Source organism: Portunus trituberculatus, chromosome 42 (genome assembly GCF_017591435.1).
Source record: "Portunus trituberculatus isolate SZX2019 chromosome 42, ASM1759143v1, whole genome shotgun sequence".
Classification (NCBI taxonomy): Eukaryota; Metazoa; Arthropoda; class Malacostraca; order Decapoda; family Portunidae; genus Portunus; species Portunus trituberculatus.
The window spans coordinates 31,058,706-31,068,938 of NC_059296.1; the positions used below are offsets into that span (position 1 = coordinate 31,058,706).

Here is a 10,233-nt window from a genome sequence, read left to right on the forward strand (position 1 = left end):
TAGTCCCTCTCCAAACTTCTTCAATGATTCCGGTGCTCGCTGAACAGCCCGTATCCACTCAAGGTGATCAAAACGTCTTCGTACACTGTGCATGCTGGACGAAGGGTGACCTTGAACATCCTATTCTGAACTTCCCCCAGCTGCTCTTGTATTAATAGTCAGAAAAGAAGACTACACTGGGGAGGCACATGAATGTTGCGAGGATAAGGCTGAAGTACATCGCCATCAATTCGTGTGCCTGCCTTCACAGTGCCCAGAGCAAGCGCTGCGTGCAGACTTTGTACAAGGCTAACTAAGGTCACGGTGGTGAACACATGCTGCTTCCAGGTGAGCCTGTCATCTACTGTGACACAGCGTCGACAAGTGGCAGTAAAAATATACATCATCACAGCCTTGTATAGTGATGTATTTCTTCTGTTCATCATTCTTAGAGGCGTTTTAGTGGTGTGTGTGTGTGTGTGTGTGTGTGTGTGTGTGTGTGTGTGTTTGATCTGCTGCAGTCTCTGACGAGACAGCCAGACGTTACCCTACGGAACGAGCTCAGAGCTCATTATTTCTGATTTTCAGATAGGCCTGAGACCAGGCACACACCACACACCGGGACAACAAGGTCACAACTCCTCGATTTACATCCCGTACCAACTCACTGCTAGGTGAACAGGGGCTACACGTGAAAGGAGACACACCCAAATATCTCCACCCGGCCGGGGAATCGAACCCCGGTCCTCTAGTTTTAGAAGCCAGCGCTCTAACCACTGAGCTACCGGGCGTGTGTGTGTGTGTGTGTGTGTGAGAGAGAGAGAGAGAGAGAGAGAGAGAGAGAGAGAGACGGGCCGTGTCGGTTTTGTTGTCGACTGAGTCTTGCCAATGTCTGTTGTTGTTCCTGCTTTAGTAAGGCGCGCGCGCGTGTGTGTGTGTGTGTGTGTGTGTGTGTGTGTGTAATAATAATAATAAACGGTTTATTAGTTAGGCAATGTAAAGAATTACACTGAAAATGTACAGGGGGGGACATTAACACAATGAACTAAAAATGCTTAACCTAACTATGGATAAACTTAACCTAGAATTCACTTATTTATTTAAGGCTCGCACAATAGTGGGCACCGCGCTAAGTCGGTACCGATCAGTGCGCGGTGCTCTTAAGGGCGCCACGCGATTATGGTGTCGGGTGGCGCGAGCAGGGGGAGGCACGTCGGGGGGTAGCAGGTGGCGGAGACGTGGATGACGCAGCAGTCCTTCCCCAAATTTTTCCAAGGCTTCCTGGTGTCTTGTGGCCAGCCTCGGCAGACTCAGGCAGGTCAGGGCGTCCTCGTAGGACCTGTAGGCAGGCCCAAGGATGACCCTGAACGCCCTCCTCTGAACCCTCTCCAGCTGTTGTCGTTGTGTGAGGTTCAGGAGGAGGACCACGCTGGGGCGGCGTACATGAGCTTAGGGAGTATAAAGGTGAGGTACACTCCCCTCAGCTCATCTGCCGGTGCTCCCAGGGACCTGAGTCGGCGCAGTAAATAGATTTTATATGAGGCTGACCTGATGATGTTGGAAACATGCTGCTTCCATGATAATTGATCATCCACCAAGACACCTAGAAGCTTGGTGCTGCGGACCACCTGGAGGAGTGAGGGCCCACAGAAAGCTGGGGAGGGGACTGCTGCTGTGGAGGTACAAATGTGCATCACCACGGTCTTGGTGTGGTTGATGGTCATTTTGTTGTCCTCCGTCCACGTCTGTAGTTGGTTTAGAGTGGACTGCAGTGCTGAGAAGTCTGGGTTGGTGTTGTTGACGGGTACGCCCACGGTGCAGTCGTCCACATACTTCCAGCGGTGGGGGGTGTGGACGAGAGCATCGTTGATAAGGATGAGGAAACACAGTGGACCCATCTTGGTCCCCTGAGGGACCCCGCATGTGAGCTGTTGGAAAGAGGAGACAGAGCCCTGATAACGAACGGCCTGACGCCTTCCCGTGAGGAAGTCTGCCAGCCACGCTATCAGGTAGGAGAGAGACCCAGAGTGATGGCTTTATTTATCACAACAGTGTGATCAACAAGATCAAAGACCTTTCTGAAGTCCACAAAAGCAATAGCTAGAGAAGTGTTGCGTTTGTCCAGGTGGCTGTGGACGAATTCCAGGAAGCTGACAAGGTAGTGAGATGTGGAGGTGGATTTAATATTGCCAAATTGTTGTGTGTCAATAGAGTTACAAATTTTGTTATAGGCCCAGTCGAACACAAAATCTTCACAGATAAGGCTGGGTATAGGGGTGATGGCGACTGGTCTTAGATCATTCAGTGACTGTGGATTAGAAGTTTTGGGGATGTCTTCCAGTCATCGGGGCAGGAATGTTGAGAAAGGGAGGCATTGATGATAGAGCAAAGGGGTGTGGCAAGTTCTGGGGCAAATTCTCTGTAAATTTTGATGGGGAGGTCAGTGGGAGTGGTGGATCTGTTTAGTTTAAATTTAAGAAGCTTCCTGTAAACATCAACCTCCTGGACAGGGGATGGAGGGGAGGAGGCAGGGAGGTAGGCTGGGAGAGTAGTGGAGTGAAGGGGAGGGAGTGTCTGACAGATCGCAGCGAAGTGACCGTTAATCTCTTCGGCCGCGCTGTCAGGTGAAAGGTGTGAAACACAGGGAAGAGAAGAGGCTTGCTTTTGTAAACCACACAAAGACTTAATCTTGTCGTACCACTGTCTGTTGTTAGTAAGCTTGAGATGGTGAATTTTGTCTGGGTAGTAGCTTGCCTTGGCTTTTTTAATTTCCCTGATAACTCTGTTCCTTAAACTCCTGTACTGGTCAGGGCTAGAGTGGAAAGCCCTGTCACGCTGACGAAGGAGTCGTTTGATGCAGGGCGTCATCCAAGGGGCATCAGATGGGTCCACTGTGATGTCCTTGGTGGGAAAGTAGTGGTGGAACGTTTCCGTTGTGGTGGTGAAGTAGTTCCGCCATTTTGTGTGGACGTCTTCCTCCTCCAGTACCTCGGTCCACGGGTGATGTGTCAGCCACTGCCCAAATTCCCTCATGGCGGAGTCAGGCATGGGCCTATGGGATCTGGTGACAATTGACCTGGGAACCGAGGTGGTGGGGGTGGGTGTCCACAGGATGGAGAGGTGGGTGCTGCGTCCTATGGGGGGGAGTGGCTTGGGAGGCGAGTACTGCTGGCTCAGGTCTGTTATGATAAGGTCGAGGGTGGACTGGTGGTGGGTGGGGAAGTCCACGACCTGGGTGAGGTGTAGCTGGTGCAGGATTTCACTGATATGTGTGTGTGTGTGTGTGTGTGTGTGTGTGTGTGTGTGTGTGTGTGTGTGTGTGTGTGTGTGTGTGTGTGTGTGTATGTTTGTGTGTGTTTGTTTTCACTGGTGTCATTAGCGCCATTATTACTGTTGGATTCTGCGGAGATCTGTAACGCTCGCCGTCCGTTCAACACTATCGTTGTCATTGAGAAACGAAAAAACACGACAACGATAAAGTGATAAGTCCAAGTATTATCTCCCTTCATCATTAAAATGTACATATCTACATATTTAATACACGAATATCGGAGGTGCTATCAATATCATTTCTACTTCAGAAGTGACTGTTTTAAGTCGGGTCTCACCTTATATGTATACTTGCAAGACGGTAAATCTTAGCTGTTTCCAGGGCTGGCTGTGATATGAAAATAAATGGTATTCTAAGTATTTTTATCCCAATCTTATCAGTGTGCTTGTGATCGCTGATGTGACAACACGTCCCCTCCTTGTTGCACGCCTTGTTCAGCTGGTAAGACAATATCAATTAAACCACTTCCTTATTTCAAACTGCAGTGACAAGCAGATGTAAGACCTCTTTCAGTATAGTAATTAGAATAATGTGATCTCCAGCATTATATTTTTCCAAACATGTCCCAAGTTTCACTATTACCAGATTTCTAACGGCTTTGTTACTTGTTTGGACGTCACCGAAGCTTTCTCTGGAGGCTGGTCTGCTTGGGCTTCTTGGCAGCTTTTCTGACAACAACAATGACATTTACTTAACCTTGGTGACGCATTTAATCGGCTCCGGGGGAGTGCCACTAGTTAATACGAGAAAACAAGTTGATGAGCTCGTTATGCCGCCACGCTGCTTACCTGCCCATAGCCTAACCTTCCTGCCGCTCGCTGCCTTGTGCTGTGTTTTACCATTACTCTCTGTTGTCAGTGTTTCGTCCATGAAGCTGAGAACACACAACACTCGCATCCACTAACAAGATAACATTTAAACAAACGAGTAATAGAATTAGGTAAAAAAGAATCAAAATGTTTATTCAAAGCCCTATGTACAATAAATTTTGTAAGGTGAATTTTATAATTGATGATATATCACTCAGAAAGTGTATTATAAGTGGCCATCACGGCTATACAAATCCACCATTCAACATTGTCATATATCCGTCACGATATCATAGTTATATCCACAATAGTTTTCTTACATAGCACCAATTTTGTATTTAAACTAACAGGTAAAGGAGTGTGGGTGGATATGGGTGAAATTTGCGTCATTGTGCCACTTTAAGTTACATAGAATTAAATCATTAAGAAAAAGTAATTTGTTACAACCATTAGTACTATCTTGCCTCGGGTGAGCGTTGAAGCGTACAGCTGTGTTTGTGTTCCAGGACAACCATGTGGCTGGAGATCCTGGCAGCGCTGGTGGTGGTGGTGATGAGTGTGAGGTTCTGGTACAGATACACGTCAGGCCACTGCACGAGCACCAGGTCCATGGCGGGCAAGACGGTCATTATCACCGGCGCCACTGCAGGTGAGGCCCGGACACACTACAGGGCAGGCAGGTGGAGAGTCACAGACCCATTGCGTGATGTTATCTGTAGCGCAGTCTTGTTTTTAGACACACACACACACACACACACATCAGCTAATGTCTGCACCAACTGTCACCAGGAATTGGGAAGGAGACTGCTCGTGACCTGCTCCGACGTGGTGCCCGAGTCATCATCGCCTGCAGGAACCTGGAGAAAGGACACAAAGTGGCAGGTGAAGTAAAGAACGTCACACGCTGCACCTTTGTGTTGGTTTTACTTTGTATACTAAAAGTACATGTAAACAATGAAGACTGCAGAAAGACAGATGACAGGCAGGTAGTACTTGTTACTTATGTACTGTGTGTGTGTGTGTGTGTGTGTGTGTGTGTGTGTGTGTGTGTGTGTGTGTGTGTGTGTGTGTGTGTGTTTTAAAGATACTTGCTAATGATATACATCATTGACAAAAAATGTCTGCACATGGGGCTCTCGAAAAGGAAACAAAACACACACACACACACACACACACACACACACACACACACACACACACACACACACACACAGAGAGAGAGAGAGAGAGAGAGAGAGAGAGAGTAGGCTTCAGTGATGTGTCCATAATTTTTTCTTAGAATAGTTCAAGTAGTTATCAAAAGACAAAAAGGATAATTAAATTCTCTAACAGCAAAAGGGCTGAAAGAATAGAGACAATGGTTAAGTCTTGTATAAGTAAGATGGACAGAATAGAGAAGTGAAGCAAATGTATTGACTAAGTAAGTGGGAAGAGGAAAGTTATTTATTGGCTGGGCAGTGCAAGAGGACATAACTTTATGGATACGTTAATCATGTAGAGTACTAATTGGGTGACGCACTAGGTGAGCTGCTATCTGAAGGTGACGGCCGCGGAGAGGTGGTGGTGCGCCGCCTGGACACCTCCAATCTGTCCTCCGTCAGGACTTTCGCCAAGGAGGTGCTAGACACCGAGGGTGCCATCCATGTGTTGGTGAGTGAGAGGTGGAAGTTGTGTGATTATAATCATCTATCTTTATAGAGCTGTAATGAACGTTAAGGTAAGGGAGATTCACTTTGATAGGAAATTGAGTTAAGTGTAAGGCAGGTTGCTGTTTCCTCTAGTGGTTGACAGCACCAATTAACATTTTCATGAACCTCATCCTAGAGGCTAAAGTCTAGACGGACAACCGAGAGATGGGAGTGGGAAAGTACAGTCTTATAGGCTGACAATATTGTATCTTTGTCCAGGGTCCGGTACATAAAATGCTGCCAAATGTGATTTGAATTTATCAAGATCGTAACAAAAATTTCACAAAGCTGATATCTGCATATATACATGCATATTACTAGAAAATTACTCAGAGAGCGTAACACTATTGCAATAGGGAGATGATCTGTTAACTATTGTATGTGAACACTTGTAGATGTTTGTGCGCCTATTTAACTAATGAAAATTCCATTGTTTATCCATAATAACTCATGATTTCGACCTGGTGGTAGCTTGTTGAGTTGTAGTGTTGTGATGTTGTCTGCAGATAAACAACGCGGGCGCTCCAGGCATGGGGAAGAGACTGGTGACAGCTGACGGTCTCGAGCTAACCATGGCCACCAACCACTTCGGCCACTTCCTGCTGACCAATCTGCTGCTGGGTGAGACTTTCTTTGCTGCTGCTGTTTTTGTTGTTGCTGTCCTACCCTTACTAATCATTTTATCCAAGACATCCGCAGGTTTTGATGAAAGTATGATTATTTTTGAGTTTTTAAATGGCGAAACAAAGTCCGTTTACGGTTTTCCTATATTGTGTATCTCACTTCACGCAGGACGGCTGAAGAAGTCTGGGCCAAGTCGCGTCGTTAACGTGACCTCCTTCGTACACAAGATTCCTTCCAAATCTGACTTGAAAGATCTGGCAATCACCAACGACTACAAACCATTCAAAGCTTACAACATCAGCAAACTGTGCAACGTGCTTTTCACCCGGGAACTGGCGGACAAGATGGCTGGCACAGGTCAGAACTCAGCACTTCTGTTACTTCTTGAAAATTAATGACGTGATAAATCTCTTGTCAATCATAGTGTTCTTTGCTGCCTTGATATTCGCTGTTGTCTCTTTCTTATAATTTTTGCTACTTATTTGTTGTTGTTGCTGCTTCTGCTCCTGCTGTTTTTTTCTGTTTTTTGTTATATATATATATATATATATATATATATATATATATATATATATATATATATATATATATATATATATATATATATATACCATGTGGGTGTGCTTTTCACGGGAATTTATGGGCTGAAGGAATACTTTTTGAAGTACCTACTATCTCAAAGTCCACCCTTTAGGAAATCGTTGCCCCGAGTGAAGAAGCCCAACCTACACTTGGAACGTGGACAGGATTCGAATCCTTGCGCTTGGAGACCCCTCGGACCCCAAAACACGCATGGTTCCACTGCACCACTGCGGCCCCTTTTTTTTTTATTTTTTTTTTATACCATTTGTTGCTATATTCTAATCCCACTGTGTTCCATCCCGACAGGTGTAACAGTGAATTGCCTCAATCCAGGTATCGTGAGGACTGAAATTTTTGATGCAGTGAACTTCAATTACAGAGCCTTTTTGATTTACATACTGCTTCAGGTCACCTCTAAGGTAAGCAGCCGAGTCCCGTACACTTCTTGTTGGCACAGCTCCAGATTTTGTTAATGCTCTGTTTACACTGCCTTCAAGATCTGCCTACTGAAGATTAACTAAAGGACATGAGAAGAGAGAGAGAGAGAGAGAGAGAGAGAGAGAGAGAGAGAGAGAGAGAGAGAGAGAGAGCACATAAATCAAAATAGCGTTGCGGTGTTTTATTTCTGGATGCAAGTGCAAGTAATCCACTATTCTCCTACATTACTTATTTGTCATCCGATCATCAAGTGTTAGCGTTGCCAGTGGTTTGTGTGTCATCTGTAACTCTCACTATGGGAGTTGTAAATTGAAGCATGGCGGATGGATAGTGATATGAGTCCTAGATGTAATATTTCTCAAATGTCACGTCAATGATCTCAATCTTCAGACTAACTTAGTAAACATAAAAATATAATCTCCAATACACTTCTCCTTCAAGATGGTTTCGTTATATAAAGGTCTCTGTCAATATAAGGAATACTGCTCTGCAAGGATGGTCAACAAATATCGCCCTACGTAATCGGTGAAATTGAAAGTTTTGCCTCATTGACTATCTTCTCTATTATACAAGTTTGTCTTGACTCTAACTTGTCGCCACATCATATCATCTCTTCATATCGCCATTATTTCCTATCTTTATTTGCTCGGTTACTTCTCCTCTCAACATGGTAACTGCAGGTCTGTTGCCGTGCAGTGGCCTCTCTGCACATGACTTAATTCTCACCTGAATTCGCTCCACCATATTATTGCATAAGTTAACCAGTGTCCTAAATAACTCTTAACGTTTTTGGATCTCTCTCCGTTATTTTTGCATTACCTTCTGCCTACAAACTAAATGGTTTTAAAGAGGACTATAAGAAAGTCTCGCGGTTTTTGTGCTTCAGATACAAATAGACATTTATTCCATTTTATGAATTCTATTTATCTATAATATCGACTTATTAGGTTGGTCTACCGATACATAAAATACATATAATTAGTTCTCTCTCTCTCTCTCTCTCTCTCTCTCTCTCTCTCTCTCTCTCTCTCTCTCTCTCTCTCTCTCTCTCTCTCTCTCTCTCTCTCTCGCAGGACGCAGTCTCCGGTGCCCAGACCAGCATCCACCTGGCAGTGTCGGAGGAGGTGGAGGGCGTGACCGGCCGTTACTTCTGTGACTGCAAGGTAACGTGACCCACACAGCTGCAAAATTTCTAATGCATATTCCGAGGATATTTTTCTAGATACATGAAACCATAACTTACTGCATATACTAAATTTCTTGTTTGATTCGTACAGGAGGCGCCTATGAGTGATTTGGCACGCAGCAAGGACATGGCAACCGAGCTGTGGGAGGCCAGCGTGAAAGCTGTCGGGCTGAGGCAAGATGAGATTCACTACTGATGTCTTGGCCGCTGTCAGTCACCATGGTTTGGCCGCGCTGGTCGCCGATCACTCACCACCCGACAGCTGAGCCACCAGCCTTTCATCTTCGAACCACTTGCTGAATTCTCACACCAGGGCGAGAGTTTTCCTATCAACTGCGTTCTGTAAGGGTTCTGAATATCCTGCCAGTCCTCTGACTTTCAAATACTTGGACAGTTTCAATTTGGCTAGAACTGTTTCAAGTGCCGAAACAGTCTATAAATAAAGTGATCAATATTAGGAAACTTTCTCTATTTGACTCTTCAGAAGCTGAAGTTCATTTGAATTTATTTCTATTAATAGAGATTCCTCAGTATTCTATATATGTTAAAAGGATAAAGTGTTTAAAGGTTTTGAATACTCTTCTGAAAAGGCTGCACATTAAGGCTTTGAATAGACTTGTTATCCTTTTAACGAAGATTTTATTCAGGTTTTTGCAGTTCATTATTGCTGAAGACTAAAGTTTGTAGTCCAATTTATGTACCGAATGCAGCTTCTGTGGTTAATATATTCTGGAAAAAGAAAGCGAGACTTAGGTTAACTATAGTGAATGAATTATCACACTTATACAACGTGATTTATGTAACTGTAAACTAGTAAAACATAAAGTAAACAAATTTTGCAAACTTAAAACAAAATTAATGTTTGTAGGTGTGGTCAGCCATGTAGTGTGCGCCCTTTTCTGTCCATAGAGGGAACCCCTGCCCCTCTACGTACAAAGCTTTTACATTAGGCGTATTCATTTCCACCTTCATTGGATCATATGTACCCAAGAAATATATTAATCTATTTAGAGAGATCACATTTCCATTCTTCATTAACCCCTTTAGTGCTATGACGCGTTATCATATTAATTCTGTTTACTATTTAGGGATTTTATACAGCTTCATAAACTTGTGTGGGGATTAGAATGATAAAGATTCTGGTCATATTTCGTTAATCTTCAGTCACTTAGAACTTTAAAGGAATGTCTCTCTTGGATTGTACACCGCTGTGGTACAGTGGAACCATGAGTGCTTTGGGGTCCGAGGGGTCTCCAATTGCACGGGTTCGAATCCTGTTCACGTTCCGAGTGTAGGTTGGGCTTCCTTAGTCCGGGCAACGGTTTCCTATATATAGCGGGTAGGTTTTTAGATAAGATGTACCACCAAAAAGTATCCCCTTTAGCCCACATGGTATAAAAAAAAAAAAACACTGGTCACCACTTCACCACGTCCAATCAGTCGGGCACTCATACTTATCACATGTGACTTAACCACTAGATAACTTACTCCTCCCAAACGACACGCCTCGCACGTACACCCAGCATCCTTCAGCAACATTTCGATATACGCAGCAGTCAACACTCCCATCCATCAGTCCTGGACCTCAACACGTGC

General features: G+C 44.6%; 1 protein-coding gene across 2 annotated transcripts; it reads left to right on the forward strand.

The window, feature by feature from the left end:
• The first annotated feature begins 3,253 nt into the window (after positions 1 to 3,253).
• Positions 3,254 to 9,658, forward strand: LOC123517469 (retinol dehydrogenase 12-like). Of its 2 annotated transcripts, none has more exons than XM_045277556.1 (9): positions 3,254 to 3,751; positions 4,626 to 4,768; positions 4,909 to 5,001; positions 5,642 to 5,769; positions 6,314 to 6,428; positions 6,600 to 6,788; positions 7,320 to 7,432; positions 8,525 to 8,614; positions 8,729 to 9,658. In XM_045277556.1, the coding sequence occupies exons 2-9, from the start codon at positions 4,633 to 4,635 to the stop codon at positions 8,831 to 8,833; spliced, it is 969 nt and encodes a 322-aa protein (XP_045133491.1). In that variant the 5' UTR covers positions 3,254 to 3,751; positions 4,626 to 4,632; the 3' UTR covers positions 8,834 to 9,658. The 2 variants fall into 2 exon arrangements, with proteins under 2 accessions (XP_045133491.1, XP_045133490.1); XM_045277555.1 differs by lacking the exon at positions 3,254 to 3,751 and adding an exon at positions 3,758 to 3,807.
• Positions 9,659 to 10,233: the final 575 nt, after the last annotated feature.